This window comes from Malaya genurostris, chromosome 3, assembly GCF_030247185.1.
Source record: "Malaya genurostris strain Urasoe2022 chromosome 3, Malgen_1.1, whole genome shotgun sequence".
NCBI lineage: Eukaryota > Metazoa > Arthropoda > Insecta > Diptera > Culicidae > Malaya > Malaya genurostris.
This window is the reverse complement of record NC_080572.1, coordinates 142145580-142169439: the sequence shown is the minus strand read 5'-3', so window position 1 is coordinate 142169439 and position 23860 is coordinate 142145580. Positions and strand designations below refer to the sequence as shown.

Below are 23860 nucleotides of genomic sequence, written 5' to 3'. Positions count from 1 at the left end.
AAAGTGTTAGACCCTACCCGCCCCTTAATAGCCTCGATTCGTATTCAATTAATTAGATTTATTTAGTTCCTTGCATATTTATTCCTATATTTATTTATACGTTCATTTATTAATTTACATAATTATTTATTCACCTATTTATTTGATTTGTTTAGAAATTTATTTATTCGTCTTTTTATTTGTTTGTGTTATTTGGCTTTAATATCATAATTGAATAATCCAATAATGTCAAGGTTTCGCATGTAACTGGTTCAAGTCAAAAATATAAAAAAACATTTGTCATTAAATAAATTATGAGGTTGTTTTTGGAATTGCTTATTTAAAAGCTAAGGAAAGACGCGCATTTCATTTGAAAGTTTTGAATCTTCATAAGATTTCTCTGTATATGCTGTTGAATAAAGGTTCTTTTTTGTGAACGAGGAACTTCAAAAAACCATTCAACAATACCAAATCTTTTTTTTAAAACCGATAAAAATAGTTAAAGGAATGCCCTATTTATATGTATATATATATATATATATATATATATATATATATATATATATATATATATATATATATATATATATATATATATATATATATATATATATATATATATATATATATATATATATATATATATATATATATATATATATATATATATATATATATATATATATAAATAGGGCATTTTTCCAGTTACATGCGAAACCTTGACATTATTGGATTATTCAATTATGATATTAAAGCCAAATAACACAAACAAATAAATAGACGAATAAATAAATTTCTAAACAAATCAAATAAATAGGTGAATAAATAATTATGTAAATTAATAAATGAACGTATAAATAAATATAGGAATAAATATGCAAGGAACTAAATAAATCTAATTAATTGAATACGAATCAAGGCTATTAAGGTGAAATGTAGCGTCATAAAATGCGCGCAAAATTTTATCCGCTTCAGTTGAACGAATCGTCGCACAAAGCATGCCAAGAAAAACGGACACATAGAAACAAGAACTTTTTTCAATGATTGAGCGCAGTGGGATTACCTCTCGTTATTTTGGCTTGTAAATAAGACTGGACGTAATGGATTTTTGAATCCTTCACACTTTGAATATATGCTAATTCAATCGTTGTTGTTAGTGATTACTTATACACTAGAGCTATAAATCATGAGTAATTATGAATGACTAACATAAGGTTATATGTATATGTATTGTAGAAATTGCTAACCATGTATATGCCTGTTGTTTATCAATGTTTATCACATTGTTTGTATCACGATAATACTTGGATTGTATTTCATTCAGTAGCAATGAAATACAATCCAAGTATTATCGATGATGAAGTTATAGTTTTGCTATAAAAATTGCTACAATCTAAAATAATAATACGATATCACACAGCCAGGCTTTATTGACTCAGCAACATCAATGCATTGAACTCAACAGAATTGGACTTTTCCAGCATTATAAATGACAGTTACTTAGAAAATAAACAATTTCTTACAATACCCATGTCATTGTATTCTATTGTATTGTATTCATTTTTATTTCAACACAAAACCCAATGCTGCTTTAAATTCGTGTCATTTTATATGTAATTTTTGCTCACGATATAATGCCACCGTGCCCACCGTGCATTTCTCACACCACCTCAATACGAAACAGCAGCGCGCAAGCAATAAAAAAAGATGCGGAAAAAATTATGTAAACTTTTTCAAATTTCGGTTGTTTTAGCTAAAATTTTATAATTTTGAGTTGCATTTTCAGATTCTTTGTGAAATTCTGCTACAAACACTACTTTTCAGTTTTAAAATCATCCCCGTGGAACGGAACAGTAACCGTTTATACATTTCAAAAACCAATTACGGCTCGGCAAAACAAAATTTCAAAATTCTAAGAATACTTAGTTATGATAAATTTGATTTCGAAAACTTAAGTGTTTTTGGTTTTTCGAAAATCGGTCTAGTTTTTGAATAATTGATCAAAAACGCGATTTTCGCATTCCGCTACATTTCACCTTAAGGGGCGGGTCTAGGGTCTAACACTTTTGAAAAATCATTAATTATTTTCTTTATATTTTCTCATAGTAAAACATTTCAAGAATATTCTGTGAAATTTTCAAGACTATCGGAGAAAACCTCGGCAAGTTATGGGCCTTTATCTTTGCTTATCTCATACTGCGAAGAAGTAAGAGCTCGGCGCACAGGCCCAAGATTTCTGCTTCGATTGATCTAAAAACTAGACAAAACATTCTTTTTTTTCAGCCGATTTTTTAAATAAATTTTTTTTTGAGTTAGATCTCGTTGTCACCCTTTTTTCAGGGGGAGAGGAGCTTCCATTTCTCTCCTGCGAGGATTGAGGGGCACTTCGTTCGTGATTCGTGTCGTCATCCATTGCCGCATCGATAGTATTGTTGTCGATTTCCGTCTTCTCTTCGTTGCTAGTTGCTGTAGATGCACCTTGTTGTATATTGGTTGCAATTGCTGGTTGATTGGAGGGTAAGTTGTTAACTGCAGCCGGTGTACTTTGTTCTATAAAGGATACTGATGGTTTCGTTGAAGGGGATGCTACATTGTTGTTGAGGGCTGTCACAGGTGTACTGGGGTTGCTTGGGGTAGGTGTAAAGGAAGCACCGTTGTCCTTTGGTGTAGTTGTCTCCTTGTCCAGTTTATCACATGGCTTACCGTAGTGAACAGCTTTTTGGCAATATTGACATGTGGCCATCTGATTGTCATAGGTAACAAGTGATTTGCACGGAATTCTTGTATCTTGACCGAAAATCACATGAGAAGGTATAGGCTTCTTCAAGTGTATGCGTAATAAACGTACGCTATTTAGAATACCGGGGAAAAAATTCTTCCACTTTTCTTCTTCGATAGAGAGAATCTCTCCGTATTGGGACATAGTTTTGCGAATATATGAATCGGCGACGCTTGAGTGGAGATCATGCACACGCACTTCTATAGCACTATCATCCATATATACTGGAATGTTGTACTTAATGTTCTTCATAGTGCTCCACATAGTGCACATTGTTATTGTCTTTTGCGAATTGAATTGCATCCAACTCTTTATAAAACTGGATGTAAACAACATTATTCGTCTTATTGCATTGAAGTAAATGCACACGTTTAATGTCAAGATGCATTTGCTCCTTAAGCAAACCTTCAAGTTCTCGTATCGAAGGTCGAATTTTGCACTGCCTGAAATCAACAAAAATTGTATTCTTTCTTGTCGGCGGTAGCTTTTGTTCGTTTGGTTCACTCATTTCGATGTCGTTCTATTGTTCACTACACAATACTGTACTTGGTTTCTTCTGTCCCGAACGTAAGTGGATTTGTTTTATCGACTGACTTGGATGAGATGTAAAACCGAACTGAAAAACATTCTTGAAATGTTTCATTATAAAAGTATACAAAAGAAAAAATATGATTTTGTGAAAATGTTAGACCCTACGGGCTCCCTTGAGTAATAAATTGTTTCCATTGATTTTATAGACAAAAAACTTTGAACGCGTTTTTCTCGAAAGCAGGTTTTGAAAGTCCGCATCCATCGTCATTCAAAAACTACTGAACCAATTTTTTTTAAATTTTGCACACACTTTCTACACATAAAAAACCAGACCCACCCGTTTTCCTTTTCCTTGTTTGTTACTTTGGGGAGAGTTTACAGCTACAAAATGGCGAATTTTTTCGTGAAAAATCGTAGACCAAAAATTCAAAAAATTAAAAAATAAATCAAACAGAAACGTTGGGGTCTAGAAAAACATCTACTCTATCTATGCTGCCTTGATTTGTTGACTTCTTATCAGTCTGCGCTGAGATACAGTGGACACCGCAAATCATGATTTTTAAGAAGCGTTCTCAAAAATACCTCTTCCCCGACTTATTTCTCAATATTTTTCCACGATAAAATTACAAAATGTTGTGCGAATCATTCAAAAAATTTGAATTTATTTTGTTGCACGATAACTCTGCAAAAATTTCTCAAAAATGATGATATTTTTCATCGTTTAGACCCTATCCCCCCCCCCCCCCCCCCTTATACATAAACTAAAAAAAATTTCAACCGTGTAAACATGGAAGAATTGGCTTCTATTTCATGTTTAGACATTTACTGATATGTTTTATGATGTTTATGAGGAAACAAATATATTACAAAATTCGAATAGTCCTTATTAAGCTGACCCAATCACCAGCGATGATTGTGATAAAAACACCAAAGGCCACAGCATGTAGTTGATACGTTAAATACAACAAAAGATATTCACAATCGAAAACTTATCAGTTTCTCAGTTAAGATGTTAAGTTTTTCAACAATTTTTGCGATGCATAGACCATTTTAAAGTACTTGCTTCTACATTTTCAGTTTTCAAAATTGACCAATGCTCAAATCCGAGTTAGTATTAGGCTACATTAATCAAAATACTCCCATAACTTGAGTTCAATTCAAGATATAATGTATTTTCTAAAAAGGGTGTCCAAAAACCAGTTTTTGTAAGAAAACATATATATTTTCAATTTATATGAGTTTTTCATGTTATACAAAGTTTTTTGTCTTTAAAAACTATACAACTTTCTCGAACATACTATGCTGCTATCATTTCAGTTTAATGAAATAAAGCATTTTTTCATGTTTTTTTAAATAAAATTCTAACGTGTCTATTATCAAAAGGCGCAGGAAGGTGCAGATGAGACTACTTACATATTAAAGTACTTCAAAAGAGCTTTCATACCGTGGTTGAATTACTCGTCTTTCTTAGATATGTTCTTTTCAAATATCCTTGTCCTTGACATTTGCAATGATAAAGTTTATGATAGTCCCATAGCCTGCTATTGAATTTCATTCCGATCCGACTTCCGGTTCCGGAGATATAAGATGATATGTATACATGTGTGTGTGCTTATACATCTTAGCAAACCTAGGAAAACCTAAACTTGGATTTTAAATATGGAACTTCAAGAAATCATTCAACAAAACCAAATATTTTTTCGAAACCGATAAAAAATAGTTAAAGGAAAAATGCCCTCTATATATATATATATATATATATATATATATATATATATATATATATATATATATATATATATATATATATATATATATATATATATATATATATATATATATATATATATATATATATATATATATATATATATATATATATATATATATATATATATATATATATATATACATATATATATATATATATATAGATATATATATATATATATATATATATATATATATATATATATATATATATATATATATATATATATATATATATATATATATATATATATATATATATATATGTGTTCTTATACATCTTAGCAAACCTAGAAAAACCTAAACTTGGATTTTAAATATGAAATAATTGTTTTTATTTGCAGATCAGATTTGGAACATTTGCGATCTGTTTTCATGGCTGTTGAAAATGGTGATCTTGGTATGCTTAAGTCCATTGGTATCAAGGACTCAGAACTAGGAGATGTTAAGTTTTTTCTTGAGAAACTAGTTAACACAGGATTTCTTGATTGAGTAGCGCTAGATCAGTATCCATCGTTTTATTATTCTGTTCCAATTCAACCCCAATTTTACTCTTATTTAGGATCATACATGGATGGATATAACTTTTAAGAACAAACGTTAGTTGTCCTCGGAGATATTTTTCTATCGTTACAGAAATAAAAATGACATACAATTAGAAAGATCGATCAACAGGAAGAAAAGTGAGCATACTGTTCCCGAACCAAACGAGTAAAATTTACGAAAACGACCTTTGTATTAATATATTTGAAAAACTAATTCGTAATGCCGATAACGTGGTTACGAGAAATGGACTGACACATGTGTAATAATAAGAACCACGATTTTGCCATTACACAGATTAACTTACTAAATTATTCACTATACAACAAAACAAATTGTAGCTTTGCTTGATGTGATTTCAACCCGAAATAATAAGTACACTTGAACCTCCATTCACGAAGTATTATTCAATAAGTTTTCCATTCATTCGACTGATACTAATAAAGTTCAAATAACGCAAACTTTCTCTGATATAATTTCATCTTCATACCCTCGCTTTATTTCGTAAATGGAAGTTTCTGTGTATCTAAATATATGACATATGTAAGAGACTAGTCTATTTCAGAAATCATTGCTCCTCAATTTCGTATTACTGTGGTTCGTCAAATCGAGCTCATTACGCTATTTCCACGGCACATTACACTCAATTTCAATAGATAATTTTCTGTGTTTGTTTGTTTATTTGTTTATTTGTTTATTTGTTTATTTGTTTATTTGTTTATTTGTTTATTTGTTTATTTGTTTATTTGTTTATTTGTTTATTTGTTTATTTGTTTATTTGTTTATTTGTTTATTTGTTTATTTGTTTAATTGTTTATTCGTTTATTTGTTTATTTGTTTATTTGTTTATTTGTTTATTTGTTTATTTGTTTATTTGTTTATTTGTTTATTTGTTTATTTGTTTATTTGTTTATTTGTTTATTTGTTTATTTGTTTATTTGTTTATTTGTTTATTTGTTTATTTGTTTATTTGTTTATTTGTTTATTTGTTTATTTGTTTATTTGTTTATTTGTTTATTTGTTTATTTGTTTATTTGTTTATTTGTTTATTTGTTTATTTGTTTATTTGTTTATTTGTTTATTTGTTTATTTGTTTATTTGTTTATTTGTTTATTTGTTTATTTGTTTATTTGTTTATTTGTTTATTTGTTTATTTGTTTATTTGTTTATTTGTTTATTTGTTTATTTGTTTATTTGTTTATTTGTTTATTTGTTTATTTGTTTATTTGTTTATTTGTTTATTTGTTTATTTGTTTATTTGTTTATTTGTTTATTTGTTTATTTGTTTATTTGTTTATTTGTTTATTTGTTTATTTGTTTATTTGTTTATTTGTTTATTTGTTTATTTGTTTATTTGTTTATTTGTTTATTTGTTTATTTGTTTATTTGTTTATTTGTTTATTTGTTTATTTGTTTATTTGTTTATTTGTTTATTTGTTTATTTGTTTATTTGTTTATTTGTTTATTTGTTTATTTGTTTATTTGTTTATTTGTTTATTTGTTTATTTGTTTATTTGTTTATTTGTTTATTTGTTTATTTGTTTATTTGTTTATTTGTTTATTTGTTTATTTGTTTATTTGTTTATTTGTTTATTTGTTTATTTGTTTATTTGTTTATTTGTTTATTTGTTTATTTGTTTATTTGTTTATTTGTTTATTTGTTTATTTGTTTATTTGTTTATTTGTTTATTTGTTTATTTGTTTATTTGTTTATTTGTTTATTTGTTTATTTGTTTATTTGTTTATTTGTTTATTTGTTTATTTGTTTATTTGTTTATTTGTTTATTTGTTTATTTGTTTATTTGTTTATTTGTTTATTTGTTTATTTGTTTATTTGTTTATTTGTTTATTTGTTTATTTGTTTATTTGTTTATTTGTTTATTTGTTTATTTGTTTATTTGTTTATTTGTTTATTTGTTTATTTGTTTATTTGTTTATTTGTTTATTTGTTTATTTGTTTATTTGTTTATTTGTTTATTTGTTTATTTGTTTATTTGTTTATTTGTTTATTTGTTTATTTGTTTATTTGTTAATTTGTTTATTTGTTTATTTGTTTATTTGTTTATTTGTTTATTTGTTTATTTGTTTATTTGTTTATTTGTTTATTTGTTTATTTGTTTATTTGTTTATTTGTTTATTTGTTTATTTGTTTATTTGTTTATTTGTTTATTTGTTTATTTGTTTATTTGTTTATTTGTTTATTTGTTTATTTGTTTATTTGTTTATTTGTTTATTTGTTTATTTGTTTATTTGTTTATTTGTTTATTTGTTTATTTGTTTATTTGTTTATTTGTTTATTTGTTTATTTGTTTATTTGTTTATTTGTTTATTTGTTTATTTGTTTATTTGTTTATTTGTTTATTTGTTTATTTGTTTATTTGTTTATTTGTTTATTTGTTTATTTGTTTATTTGTTTATTTATTTTGGGAAATGCCCGGTGGTCTTAGTTTCTGTTAAACTTGCTCTCCAACAGGCAAAAAAACCTCCTCATATTTTGCATCAACAGATTTCTTGATATGCAATCACTATTAAAATGATATTTCAATATAGATTCACACGAATACAATTACAGAGAAGTCTCGTATAACTCGTCTAACGAGTGCGCGTTAGACGTGGCCCAGATTATATGGGATTTCGGTTGATTGGGCTTGTGAACGATTATCTTGCTCCTGTCAGCAGATAGCACTTCGGCAAACTTGCTGAAGTTACTCAGACCCACCATTTAAAATCATTTGGTAGACAATTAGTTGAGAACCACTCCATCAGGGGCGTTTTGAAAAAAGCATGATATAGTGTAGCAGTCACGTTTGTCATGATTCACGTTTGTCATGATTCAAATAAGTCAGCCGCCGCTTGAAATAATTCCCTTCCGTGTAAAAAGTTAAGCATCTCTAATCAGATGAAGAATGAACACCGGCGGCTAATCTACATTTCTTTGCGCATACAAACTTTTTCTCTTCTTTATATAACCGATCGGTCTTACTATATTGCAAAACCAATACGAATGGTTAGGTTTCAGCCTCCGAAGAGTCCTCTTTCGCGTAGTCTTATCAATGTTCGCCAGATAACGATTTGAACGCAAAAAGGGTATTGGCGCGGGATGGTTGAATGCATAAGATTCGGGAGGGAAAGAGCTAATGAATCTTAAAACTGTTGTCCAAGAAGTTCGGTTTTCGAAAATACGAATCTTACTTCGGTAAAATTACGTACTTCCGGTTAGCTAAGACTGAAATTCGGCATTCTGAGGTTTTTAGGGAAAAGGTCTAATCCATTTCCATCTAGACCGTGGAAGAGGCTAGAGTGCGTGTTTTACTTTTGTTCCGCGGTGCGTGTTAGAAGGTATTAAATTCAAACATGAGATGTCTTTAAAAATTGGTAATAGTTCTGTTCTTAGGTGTTGCGTTAATATTAGCAGTAGAAAGTGCGGGAAAAGATCGTGTGCGTTGGAAGGAAATTATAACAAAGGTAATTTACAATGGTGCTATTCAATCACGATACAATAAGCTCACGGCGTCGTGTAGCCGTGCGACGGCTTTTTATTCCCCACTTTAGACGCTCTTCGGCTCGCCGCACCGTTCTGCATCCAGCGACGCGCTCTAGACCCCACGCTCTGGCTTGGAAATTCTGGCAATCTCCGTCAAAATCGTACGCTATAAATTAAATCCATGCGCATGGTTAAAAAGGGGGTAGCCTAGACACCCACCTAAAAGTGAGCTTTAAATCTAGTATTATGGCACCTTAACAAAGATAGCTAGATATCCACCCGCACACAGTTAGGTACCAATTAGTATAGGCAACACCGAGATGGAAACCTAGGTTAGGATTACGAATTGCTAAAGTTAACTTAATAAATATAAATATGTTTCTGTTCTTTCGATAAATGATGTGTATATTATTCAGGTAGACAGCTGCTATAGTTAAACAGATGTTACTGGTTTGAGGAGGTATCTCATGTTTCGCGTCGTAATAATTGTGTAGTTTTTGTGGTTTACTCCGAGTTGGACTACTTGGGAATCTTAGTCCCACCACTCGCGTTTCGGATACGGTTTAGGGTTCTGGGTGGACGATTTCCTCCAGTGATGATACGCGCGAGTTGGTGTTCTTAGGTTTAATCTGGATAGAGAAACGGATTTCTTGGGTTTTGTTGCGGTATAGTTGATTGTTGAACTGAGTACCTTTCGGATCGGTTGTGTTTGCCAGATCGTTCCCCTAAACTCTTTTATAACGACCCGCCCTGAGGCTGGGTTTCTGGTCGGGCAACCCTAGGCACGACAAGTGGTCCTCGAAAGAGGTGGCGCTTAAACCATTTGTTCGGATAGGTGGAGCGATTAGACAGACTGATATTGGTAGCATCGTCGTGCACGCTACAATAGTTAATATGTTTACAATAGAGAAAACAATTTTAACATGAAATATCGTGAATAGCATCTGGAATCCTCAAACAACTTTTTGAGAGACTCAAAGTTTATCAACAACTGAAAATTATATTTCGTAATCACTCCATCAGATGAAATTAGTGTGCTTGCTATGGTACTGATTGATAACATGACCCGCGGTACAAAAGGCGAACAGGTAAACGAACTCATGGGACAAGCGGCCTACTCAAGACCACGCAAGCCAGACTCGGATCGGCCAACTCCGAGCACCGAAACAGCATCGTTGAAGAACAGCAAGAACAGAAGTGGACCCATATTGCTGCCTGGAGGAACTCCTGATAAATTTGAGAACGGAGATGAGACACAGGAGCCGAGCAGGACTCAACCACATAAGTAAGAGCGTTGCCAGTCAGTAAACTTTTGTGTTGCGCCCAGACGCAACATATTGCACAAGAGTATACGGTGGTCAATTCCGTCGAAAGCTGCTTTCAGATCACTATATACTGCATCGTTTGCACTCTATTCTCCAAACTCGAAAAACAAGTGGAAGTTAAATCTAAGAGATTCGTCGACGACACGACCTGCCACTCACTATTCAAAACTGTATCGCAAATTTAACTACTCTTCAGTAACTTCAGTAACTTAAAATGCCAAAAAGAAATCTTTAAAAAAAAGTATGGGTGTGTAATGTCAGAGACATAACTGGATGTCGTGAATACGAATATGACACGCTTTATTTATGCTTCCGAATTCGAATTGGTAATTGATCGATTGTTTGAATTGTGCAAATTTCCCCTCTTTCATTACTAGAAATTTAAACGATGCGCCTAGACTAAATTACATATTAGGTTCATTAAACATTCTGAAACGTAATTAAAAATTATGAAATAAGCAGTATAGTTCATTCAGCAAGCGAATTATAGTTGCTACCTGAGCGTTTGAGGTTTTAACCACGCAAAAGGTGCACTCTCCGTCGCTACTGGTTGATGGTTTAACTCTCGCAATGGCAGTCTTCTCGCCTTGATGGCCAGCAAGCGAATGATAGTTGCTACCTGAGCGTTTGAGGTTTTAACCACGCGAAAGGTGCACTCTCCGTCGCTGCTGGTTGATGGTTTAACTCACGCAATGGCAGTCTTCTCGCCTTGATGGCCAGCAAGCGAATTATAGTTGCTACCTGAGCGTTTGAGGTTTTAACCACGCAAAAGGTGCACTCTCCGTCGCTACTGGTTGATGGTTTAACTCTCGCAATGGCAGTCTTCTCGCCTTGATGGCCAGCAAGCGAATGATAGTTGCTACCTGAGCGTTTGAGGTTTTAACCACGCAAAAGGTGCACTCTCCGTCGCTGCTGGTTTAACTCTCGCAATGGCAGTCTTCTCGCCTTGATGGCCAGCAAGCGAATGAGAGTTGCTACCTGAGCGTTTGAGGTTTTAACCACGCAAAAGGTGCACTCTCCGTCGCTGCTGGTTGATGGTTTAACTCTCGCAATGGCATTCTTCTCGTATTGATGGCCAGCAAGCGAATTATAGTTGCTACCTGAGCGTTTGAGGTTTTAACCACGCAAAAGGTGCACTCTCCGTCGCTGCTGGTTGATGGTTTAACTCTCGCAATGACAGTCTTCTCGCCTTGATGGCCAGCAAGCGAATCATAGTTGCTACCTGAGCGTTTGAGGTTTTAACCACGCAAAAGGTGCACTCTCCGTCGCTACTGGTTGATGGCTTAACTCTCGCAATGGCAGTCTTCTCGCCTTGATGGCCAGCAAGCGAATGAGAGTTGCTACCTGAGCGTTTGAGGTTTTAACCACGCAAAAGGTGCACTCTCCGTCGCTGCTGGTTGATGGTTTAACTCTCGCAATGGCAGTCTTCTCGCCTTGATGGCCAGCAAGCGAATTATAGTTGCTACCTGAGCGTTTGAGGTTTTAACCACGCAAAAGGTGCACTCTCCGTCGCTGCTGGTTGATGGTTTAACTCTCGCGGTGGCAGTCTTCTCGCCTTGCTGGCCAGCAAGCGAATGAGAGTTGCGACCTGAGCGTTTGAGGTTTTAACCACGCAAAAGGTGCACTCTCCGTCGCAGCTGGTTGATAGTTTAACTCTCACGATGGCAATCTTCTCGCCTTGATAGCCAGCAAGCGAATGAGAGTTGCGACCTGAGCGTTTGAGATTTTAACCACGCAAAAGGTGCACTCTCCGTCGCTGCTGGTTGATGGTTCAACTCCCACGACGTCTGCTTCCACCGAACGCACGAAAAGAAATTATTGATTTTCGACCACGGTTTCCCTTTTATACGCATTCAGTTGAAGATATGTGCCCGACTGCCTCAAAATCGTCGTCCTTGCGCGAAAAATCCAAGCGTAAGTAAAGAGTTCTCCGCATTATTTTCAAATTTTGAGAAAACCTAATTTTTGAGTTGTTTGTAGTTATCTAACATTGTTCAAAATATTATCCTAAATTCCTGACCATATTTTTGATGAAATGGTGAAAGAATTATGTTGCTACCATTAATACAAGTCGAGATATTCACGATTAAGTTCTGCCCATTCTTCCATATGGCTAATTTTGAAAAGGCACCCCATAGTAAAGTAAGTCGTATTCACGACAAAAATTTAAAATGCAACACAGGTTGATTTTGAATAACGGTTACTATAACTTTGATTACTATATATTAAAGACATGAGAAATGTAAAAAAAAAATCCGAATTGTAATGTAAATCGCGGAAAATTAAAAATCGGAAGATCGTCTTATCGCAGTAAATTTGCAAATGCTCCAGCATCGTTATGTGTCAGAGCAGTAAATCGATAAGTTCATCGATAATGTAAAGATATCATCATACGAACTGCACTTATCTTACTTAGTGAAGATGGAACCACCCAGCATGAATAATGTTCCTTTGATAGGTTTAAATGTTCTCACTTTTCATTTGAACGGCTTCCTATAAATCCATCAAAATCCCAATAAAAAAAATCCCTCATACGAAATATAGCACATGAATCTTTATATTAACTACTGTATGATCGTTGTTTCAAGATCCGATTAATAGAACAATACTACTGGAATTCAGAGATGAGTACCCAAAGAAGCTATTGTATTCAAATCCATAATGCTTCGAAAATATTTTGCTTACAATAAGTATCATTTAAGTTAATAATTTTCTTTTTCGTTTTGATTTCGCTGAGATTTTTAAGTTACAAAATATTGAAGAATTTTTTTTCATGCTATGAAACTGAAATTGATTAAAAAATTGGTAAATCAATTACTTAATTTAGCGCTTATTCATAAAAAAACAAATCTTATCGTTCTTTATTCAGCATCGCCTATTGTGCCAAATGCAACAGATTGTGCACTCCAGGTATTTACCGGTAGTTCACTGATACTTGTTCTTCATCAAAGTCCAAAGGGCATTCTGATTAAAATTGGTTGTAGAAATAACTAAATTTGGGTTTCATGCAACGAATATTTTTATTGAAATAGTGACAAAAAGTATATGCCGATGATTTGATATTATATTTTGTAGTTCGCTTTGTAGATGACTGCATCCGGCTTCAAAAACTTCTTGATACATTCGTCGCCTGGTGTCGTAGAAACTGGTTGATTGTCAACATTTCAAAATGCCAGGTCATAACATTTCACTGAATACTGAATCCAATTTGATTCGACTATGCAACTGGTGGACAAACGCTCAAGAGAGTTGATCATGTTAATGACTTTGGTGCTTTGTTAGATGCCAAAGTTACTTTATTACTAGGTTTTATTGCAAAGATCTGGTGGAACTTCAAAGATCCGCATTGCTTGAAGGCGTTATATTGCTCTTTGGTTCGTCCCATACAGGAAAATGCCTAATTTGGAGTCCTTATCAACTTACATGGAACTTACGGATTGAGCGCGTTCGAAAACGATTTGTTCATCTTGCTTTAAGAAATCCTTCCTGGTGGAACCCGCTAGAGCTTCCACTGTATCTCAATCGCTATCGACTGATCGGACTCGATTCATTGGAGCGACGCAGGAAAATTCATCAAGCTACTTCCATGGCAAAACTGATCAACGGGGATATCGACTCACCGAAGATTTTGTCTCTACTTGATTTTCGTGCCTTACAACGAATCGCACAAATAATTTATCATATCTCGTGAGGTAGCAGCAAAGAGTGCTGGGATATGGTTCACCACACACACATAAAACTATGTTACTAATACAAAGGAAAACGTCTTAATTTGCTTGTTTCAAAGACAGAATGAACGATCATCGCGAATTAGGTTTTGACGATTTCGTTCCACATTCGCGTTAAGTCATTCGGAGGTATGTTGAATGCGAATAACAACTGCAAAGAATAGATCTTCATGCAACATTGATTAACAATTCTTCGTTGCTGGTAACCATCGTGCATGTCCGTTTTATGCATTCGTTTGTCATTCGTTCATTTACTTTGCTCCTCGAGTTGGTTCGAATAACGTCACTGCAATGATCGTTGGATTCCATTCTTCGCGAAGCATTCTTCATCTAATAAATTCACCATATCTCGTTGGGTAGCAGCAATGGGAGAGCACTGGGGTATGGTTCATCACACACAACATAAGACTGGCTGCTCGGCCAACCTTGGAAGTTAACCGTCAATATCAACTTCCCTTTCTGAGCAGCCCAGATAGCCGTGTAGTGTCGGTAGCGGTTTCCCAATAACTACAACGCTACAGTCCACCTGTACCGGTGGTATAAGTCCACCAAACTGGTAAGCCGTGTGGCATCTTTTCAACTCGTGGGATTTAAATGATCAAAACATTGAAAAAAATCCTTCCATGGTTCGCTATAAGCGATTATAAGCCAATTAATTTGGTTTCTTGTAGTCGTTGTATGATAAATGCTGAAGATGGAGTGTTCATTACTTTAATTGATAATGGTTGATTTTGTGCTAATCAATATCTAGCATAAACGAACAGCAACTATGATTCTATACAGACTTCTGAAAGAAGGAAAAGCTTATATTACTTTGGTTCAAGATCCATATTTGCAAAAAGTAAACACCTACATTGGAAAGTTGTTAAACTCAGTCTTCGTTGGCTTCAATGAGAACGGTATGACCACGTGAAATGCCTCGAGCATGCATACTTGCAAATAGTGCTCTCGATGTTTCTCTCATATCGGAGCTCACAACTCGTGATATTTGTGCTGTCACAATTGGTATGACTATAGATGGCATAGACAGGAAATATGTCTATTGTTCGGCATATTTGCCGCATAACCAACCTTCGCCAAGCGATGACTTCAAAAGGGTTGTATCATACTGCTGCAAAAGGGATTTACCGCTTGTAGTCGGCAGTGACATTGTAACTACCGGTAAGTCCGGCTGCAAACAATACTGAGACTGCCCGATTCAAAACCTCAAGGTCGGTACGTTAATCCGAGTTTCGCGGGCTGCAGGGCAAACGCTTGAGTATGCCGAGTTTAAACTCAGGATTTATTTTTACAAATTTATCACAATTTATTGATTCCTTTTTCCCACTATATTCTTCTGTCCTTATTAGAATGATGGGCCCGTCTCCTTTGAAACAAAACCTTCTTTCACCGTCCGCTTTCTGTAGTACTATTTTCCAGCATCTTCTTTCGCTCTACACTACGGATCAAGTGCGCATACACCCAGTAGCATATAAGCAGGACCTTCTAGCGACGTACGATGGGTTGTTCTTCGAGATTATAACATGAGGTCCGAACGAGACACGACCAGACACTCCGAAGAAACAATCGGAATAAAAAGTGTTCGTGAGCGATTTACGACCCCTTGAAAGTGACAAAAGCTAACTATTCGAGGAACACAGTTGCTATGAACTAGTTACCAAGAAGCACCAGAATAAATAAACAAACAGTTTTAAATAGTTGTGGAACAATTCCACCGACTTGAATTTTTGTGTCTTTTCCGGTTATTTAGTGAATTCCGGAGAGCAACTAAATAATTAAAATCATCATCGATGCAAATTATGATAAAGCTGAGTGCAGGTGAGTGCTTGAATTTTATAGACAAACAAATAGAGGAGTTTAACAAGTCATTATCCTCCAGTTCCACGGTTACCAAACCTGATCGAGCATGTAGAAGATATACGACTCTCGGGTTCAATGTGGAAGATTTTTATTATATATAGCCAGAGTGAGGAAACGCAACATTTTGCACGGAAACTAAAGCGGTTTCAAGATGATTACTTCCATTGTTTTTGTTATTATACAATTAATAATTACTACGTAGGTTTTGATGGTATACCGTAATTACCGTATCTATGTAGAAAATATATTTACATTTTCTAAATTATACAATGATCTTGTCATATTATACAAACGAAATTAAGAATAAATTGCAGTGAAAAAAAATTTAGACTTCTCAAAGACGCTAGTGTTAATAAAAAAATTTAAGTTATTCTTGAATTATTTTCAAAATATACATATTTTGATTTCATGCCCTAATAACTTTTGCTTTTAATTAATTATTTTCATTCTGATTTTATCAGGAAAAGTCATACGATTTATTCAATATCATGTTATTTTCATTTTCGTTTGTATGTCCTTTAACTACGAGTAAATTTTTTTCAAAACATTGTTTACGATAGTTGCATAGAACATTTTTTTATTTTCCTAATTCGCATTATTTTGAGTTCCAAATTCGTTGGAATATACCCTCTCCAAACACAGTTGCGCGCTAAGGGTGTACCCATAGGCAAATCTTTCAGTACCACCCGAATTTTTGTGTCTTTCCCGGTTATTTAGTGAATTCCAGAGCAACTAAATAATTTGAATCATCATCGATGCAAATCATGATAAAGCTGAGTGCAGGTGAGTGCTTGAAGTGTTAATAAAAGGCGGGTGAGTAATGTCAGAGACATAACTGGATGTCGTGAATACGAAAAAACTGACACGCTCCCATCACTTTTCCGAATATCAGTTAGTTGATTGATTGTATGAATTGTGCAAGCTTTCCTCTTTTTCACTAATAGAATTTGAAGCGATACACCTACATTAAAGTACAGATTAGTTACATTAAACAGCTACTATTCTACAACTATATATTCCAAACTTGAGACAATTCCTTTTTAATTTGCTAATATAGGAAGCTAGGTAAGACAAATTTGTAGTTTATTTTTATTGAAGCAATGAAGTTCTAAGATATCTGATTCTTCTCGAAATTTCAGTACGAGACAATTGCAATGGCCTGGTCTGAAATGTATCGACGATCTTCGGTGTGCAAGAGTGATTCTAATAATAATAATGATAGTAATAATAATAATAATACAGATTAACCTGTATATATGGCAACCCTGTTTCGCATGGCATATTTTCACACGACCCCATACTAGTATAAAGATGTGTTCAACATTCGCTTTTGCATTGCCGTTCGTACTTGAATGTGTTAGTGACGGTACAAATCTGCCATCTTTTCGGTGCCATCGTGCTGACGGTGTCTCGTACGTTCAGAGTAGCTGCTTTAACTTAAATGACGCTATTTCTCATTTTTTTTTGCATAAATATTTGTTTATTAATCTTATTTTTGTGTATTACATCAACATTTTACAGTACAAGTGTTTTGACCCTTTGGCCTCTCATCTTTGTTGTTCATACGATTCGTTATTAATATTAGGTGTTTTAGTTACTCTTGTTTTACATACTAATGTTTAATAATAATATTTATTTTAATTATTTATAAAATGTCTACCTACTTATAACTATCCCTAACCTAATACGTACAAATTTTGAATTATTTGTATTTCAGAGATTGAGCACCTCTCTTCAAATTTCGTGCAGTATTGTTCGAATTTTTGTTCTAGTATATCCAGTGAGGCCATCTCATGTACTTCACTAGTCCTTGTCCAAGGGGGTAGATTTAGAATCATCTTTAAGATCTTACTTTGAATGATCTAAAGCCTAAGTTTGGCCGGCTGCTCGGTCATCCATGGGAGTTGACCATCAATGTCAACTTCCCTCTCTGAGCAGCCTAGATAGCCGTGTAGTGTCGGTAGCGGTTTCCTAACTGGATAACGCTACGGTCCACCTGTACCGGTGGTATAAGTCCATCAAACAGGTAAGCCGTGTGGCATCCGGCGGAATTATTTTTTTTACCAAGAATTGATCCACTGGTTTCCTGTTCCATGTCGTAAAAGGCCACAAAAATAGGAACTCCTAAGTCAAGGTGTATTTCCGTGCCGATGGCTGAATGGCTGCAGGAGGTTAAACAATGCAGTCGTGAACGGAATATCTTGGGATTTTCCCTTACTGTGTTAAGCGAAGCTCTGGCACAGTGGACGACTTCTTTCTTCGCAACTCGTGGGATTTAAATGATTAAAACATTTAAAAAAATCCTTACATGGTTCGCTATAGGCGATTATAAGCCAATATATTTGGTTTCTTCTAGTTGTTGTACGATAAGTGCTGGAGGTGGAGTGTTCGTTACTCTGATTGATAATGGTTAGAGTGGCACAAATCAATCTTCAGCATAAACGTACAGCAACTATGAATCTATCCAGACTTCTGCAAAAAGGTAAAGCTTCTATAGCTTTGGTTCAAGAACCATATTTCCAAAAGGGAAACTTCTACGTTGGAAAATTGTTAAACCCAGTCTTTCTTGCCTTCAACAAGACCGGTATGACTAATCCACGTGAAATGCCTCGAGCATGCATACTTGCAAATAGTGCTCTCGATGTTTCTCTCATATCGGAGCTCACAACTCGGGATATTTGTGCTGTCACAGTTGGTATGACTACTGATGGTATAGACAGGAAATATGTCTATTGTTCGGCATATTAGCCGCATAACCAACCTTCGCCAAGCGATGACTTCAAAAAGGTTGTATCATACTGCTGCAAAAGTGATTTACCGCTTGTAATCGGCAGTGACATAAATGCTCACCATATCATTTGGGGCAGCACAGATATAAATTCGAGAGGCTCTGATATGATGGAATTTGTGAGCAGTACAAACCTGCACATAGTCAACGCAGGAAACCGTCCAACTTTTGCGAGAGCTGGAAGAGAGGAGGTTTTGGACGTAACTCTCTGCTCTCATAGAATTGCGCATGAGTTGGTGAATTGGCTCGTCTCCGATGAGCTCGAACATTCGTTGTCTGATCATAAGTACATCTTCTTTGATCATTCAAACGTTAAATTTGATATTATCACATATCGTAATCCCAAATCTACAAACTGGGACCTCTATGAAGAGGGCTTGGCGACTAGATTTTACGGGTACCAACCAACAATTGAAACCCCAATTGATTTGGAAAATGTTGTCGACGAGACAAATTCACTCATAGTTGCAGCATATGAAGAGGCTTGTCCACTTCGGATTCTGCGAGCTACTAGAGGAACTCCTTGGTGGAATGCTGAACTTGCTAGACTAAGGAAACTATGCAGAAGAGCTTGGAACCACCGACGCAGAGATGGGTCGGAGGCATTCGAGTCGGCTCGAAGGGCTTACAAAAATGCTCTTCGATCGTCTGAGCGAAGTGGTTGGAAAAGCCTCTGCACAAATGTCTCTAGTCTCAACGAGGCTAGCAGATTAAATAAGTTACTTTCGAAGTCTAAGGACTTTAATGTCAGTTTTCTTAAGAACTTCAGATGGTGAACACTTGTCTGATGAAGGTGATGTACTTCACTAACTCACTTTCCAGGATGTATGGATCCATCACCGACAGCTCTTCCCGAGACTTTTTCAGGTAGTTACGATTCTTGGGCCCTTGCTCGAAGCGTTGTGACGATTGATTCGGTCAAATGGGCAGTTGAGAGTTTTGCTCCGTACAAGTCTCCTGGAAAGGATGGAGTTTTCCCAGTGTTACTGCAGAAAGGGTATGAACATTTCAAACATGTTTTGAAGAAAATACTTACTTTTAGTCTTGCGACTGGATATATTCCAAGAGCCTGACAGGAAATAATTGTCAAATTTATTCCCAAAGGCGGTCGCGACACTTATGAGGAAGCGGAGAGTTTCAGGCCTATCAGTCTAAGCTCATTTCTTCCTAAAACAGTGGAACGCATAGTAGATCACTATATCAGGAATGTTAGTTTGGGCGTGCATCAGTTACATGGAATGCAACATGCTTACCAGCGTGGAAAGTCCACTACAACCCTGTTACATGATGTTGTGTACAACATTGAAAAAGCTTTCTCACAAAAGCAATCTTGCTTGGGAGTTTTCCTAGATATTGAAGGAGCCTTTGATAACGTGTCTTTCAATTCAATTACGGAAGCAGCCCGTGGTCATGGCATACCTTCAAGTATCACAAATTGGATACACGCAATGCTTAGCAATCGACTTCTTTGTTCATCGCTTCGGCAAGCAGAGATGAGAAAGCTGAGTGTCTGTGGGTGTCCTCAAGGTGGTGTACTATCCCCACTCTTATGGAACCTAGTCGCTGATGGTTTGTTAAGGAAACTTAATAACCTTGGATTTCCGACTTATGGTTTTGCCGACGATTATCATATATTGATGACCGGTATAAGCATTAACACTCTCTTTGATTTAATGCAGCAAGCCCTGCGATCTGTTGAACAATGGTGTTGTCAGGTTGGATTATCTGTAAATCCGGGCAAAACATCAATGGTGCTTTTCACTCATCGTAGGATAATCACAGGAGCTCGTCCGTTGCAGTTCTTTGGTTCAGAGGTGACTGTGGTCGAACAAGTTAAATACGTCAGGGTTATTCTTGATTCAAAACTGAATTGGTCTGCTCACATTGACTTCAGACTTAAAAGAGCTTGCATGGCTTTCGGCCTATGCAGACGAGCTTTTGGAAAATCATGGGGACTCAAACCCAGATATATTTATTGGATCTACAAAACTATTGTTAGACCAATTTTAGCATATGGATATGGTGGCAGAAAGGAGAAGTCGCGACAGTTCAGTCAAAGCTAAATCATCTCCAAATGATGGTCCTAATGGCGATGACAGGGGCATTCACGACAGCTCCTACTGCTGCTCTAGAGGCGCTACTGTGTATTAAACCACTACCACTGTTCCTAAAACAAGAAGCATTATCTTGTGCATACCGTCTTAGGGTTACAGGGCTTTGGAACAGTAACCCATTAGATTATGCTACCAGCCACACTCGCTTGTGGTCTCAAATGGTTACGTGGGATGAGTATTTACTCGCTCCTAGTGACCTAACTCTCACATGCAGTTTTCCTTTCAAAACATTCAATGTGAGCTATCCTCTTCGTGAGGAATGGTTGTCTGGAACGACAACTCGATGAACACATAGTTTGTTATACGGACGGTTCTATGTTGAATGGTCGTGCTGGTGCTGGTGTCTACTGTCGTGAAATGAGGCTAGAGCAGTCTCATTCACTTGGTAGATAGTGTACTGTGTTCCAAGCAGAAATCTACGCGATTCTGTGTGGAGTACAATCGGCACTTCAGCAGAGGATCTGTGGTAAACGTATTTATTTTTGTTCCGACAGTCAGGCAGCCTTAAAAGCACTCAGTTCGAATGACTCACGGTCGAATCTAGTGATCGCATGTCGAACTCAAATTGAAGACCTCAGCATTTCAAATGCTGTTTACTTCTTATGGGTACCCGGCCATTCTGGTATTACTGGAAATGAATGGGCTGATGAGTTGGCTAGAGCTGGTGCAACGAATGATTTCGTTGGTCCTGAACCAGCTTTACCACTTTCAACTAGTTGGATAAAGCACAAGATTCGTTCTTGGGCTGCATCCAAACATGCCAGCTACTGGCGCAGCTTGCAAACTTGCGCTCAGACAAAAGCATTTCTACCAGATTTAAATCTGAAAATGTCAAAGTGTCTACTGCATTTCTCCAAGCATCATTGCAGTATTCTGGTCAGAGCTCTGACTGGACATTGCAAACTCAATTATCACATGGCTACTATTCAACGTGCTGAGTATTATTCGTGTGATTTGTGTGAATGCGATTATGGTACTTCATATCATCTGATATGTAACTGTCCCGCATTGACGCAGCTACGTATCCGGGTTTTTGGTTCTCCATACATGGTTGAGTCTGTGTATGCGGAGCTAAAATTGAAGGATATTCTCTCGTTTCTCACCCAATGTGGTAAGGAGCTATAGTCAGAAGGGTTCATCGTTCTTCCTGGAGTGAATGAATCCCTTCTGTATTCACCTTAAATAGGGTTTAGCAGATTGTTTGGCATCCTTTAGGGGGTACCGAATTTACTTCTGCTCGTACATACTGCGAATCGTTCTGCATTCTTCCGGGAGTGCAGAATGGTGTCGCTTTTGTAAGATCTCTAAATCCTCTCGGGGGTTGGAGGTTTTATTAACAGCAGACTGTTCGGGACCTCGTAGAGGTTCAGAATTTACTTCTGCTTTTATGTGTTTTTGTGTCGTCAATTTTTCCCATCCTCCTAGTCCAACCCTTACCATTTCCTTTCAATCCTTGCCTCTTATATATCAGGAAAATGATGCTAAAAACAAATTGATGGCAAGGCACAAATCTCCAAATATCAAGGGGAACGTGCCATTTGAGCCAATTTGTTCTGATTCCCGATACTCTTGTTTTACATACTAATGTTTAATCATAATATTTATTTTAATTATTTATAAAATGTCTACCTACTTATAACTATCCCTAACCTAATAAGTACAAATTTTGAATTATTTGTATTTCAGAGATTGAGCACCTCTCTTCAAATTTCGTCCAGTATTGTTCGAATTTTTGTTCTAGTATATCCAGGGAGGCCATCTCATGTATCTCATTCGTGCACAGCCCCGCCAAACAGAGACTGCGTATTCAATTGCGGGGTAGATGATTTGTTTATAGACAGCCATCTGATTCTTCAGGCATAGTTTAGATGTTATACAAATCAGCGGATACAGAGACCTAATGAGTATGCTGCATTTTTTAATGATTTTGTCAACATGTGACCTGAATATCAGATTTCTGTCAAAGGTGAGTCCTAGATAGATAACTTCATCGGACCATTGAATGACCTCATCACCGAATCGTATTCTGCATTCGTCTGATGGAACAAGTTATGGAGATCTTGAATGTGGAAACAATATGACCTGAGTTTTTGCTGCATTGATCACAATTTTCCAGCTTGTAAAATATTCCGTTAAAGCGTCCAGACCTGTCTGTAGTTTATTCTTCAGAGCATTAATGACACGACCTTTGTAAAGAATGGCAGTATCATCACCAAATTGTGACAGAACACCACCACCTGGAAGAGGTGGGATGTCTGATGTAAAAATGTTGTATAGAATGGGACCTAGGATACTTCCTTGGGGTACACCAGCAGGAATAGTAAATCTTTCTGAAAGTGCATTATTCAGAGAAACCTGGAATGCTCTATCTGCAAGATAAAATTATACCGATGCAGTTTGAACACCAGTCCATCGTGCTACACATTATCGAATGCCTTTTCAATATCCAATATTGCCATGGCAGTCGTTTTGGACACTGATTTGTTTTGCTGGATGACGTTGTTAATCCTTGTGAGTTGGAGGATGGTGGATCTTCCTTTCCGGAACCCAAACTGTTCTTCCAGAAATATATCCTGTTCATCTGCGAAAGCAAGAATTCGCCTTTGTATTGATTTTTCAAACAGCTTGGATAGGACAGAGAGTAAGCTGATGGACCGATAGCTCTTGGAAAAGGAAGGATCTTTCCCCGGTTTCAAAACTGAGATAACTTTAGCTAACTTCCACTTTGAAGGGAAGTAACCAAGCTCCCAGCACCTGTTAAAAATTTTAGCTAAGAAGACAAATGAGCGAATACTCAAATGTTTCAGCTCAATGTTGAATGTGTTGTCGAAACCGGGGGCCTTCATATTTTTGGATTTTTTCACAAAAGCCATCAGCTCATTCGCAGTGACTCTACTTTCCTCAGGAACCAAGCTGTCTGATTGGTCAACCTCAGCTACGCTATCAGTAACGGTTCTTT

The 23860-nt window shown here is 35.7% G+C and overlaps 1 protein-coding gene across 1 annotated transcript in view; it reads left to right on the top strand.

Annotated features, from left to right (window-relative positions):
- LOC131435451 (IDLSRF-like peptide) overlaps positions 1-6063 on the top strand; it is a 303940-nt gene extending 297877 nt beyond the window's left edge. Inside the window, exon 4 of the mRNA XM_058603347.1 lies at positions 5404-6063. Within this exon, the coding sequence (XP_058459330.1) occupies positions 5404-5551 (148 nt within the window). The 3' untranslated portion in view covers positions 5552-6063. The remainder of the gene's footprint in view (positions 1-5403) is intronic.
- The last annotated feature ends 17797 nt before the right edge of the window (positions 6064-23860 follow it).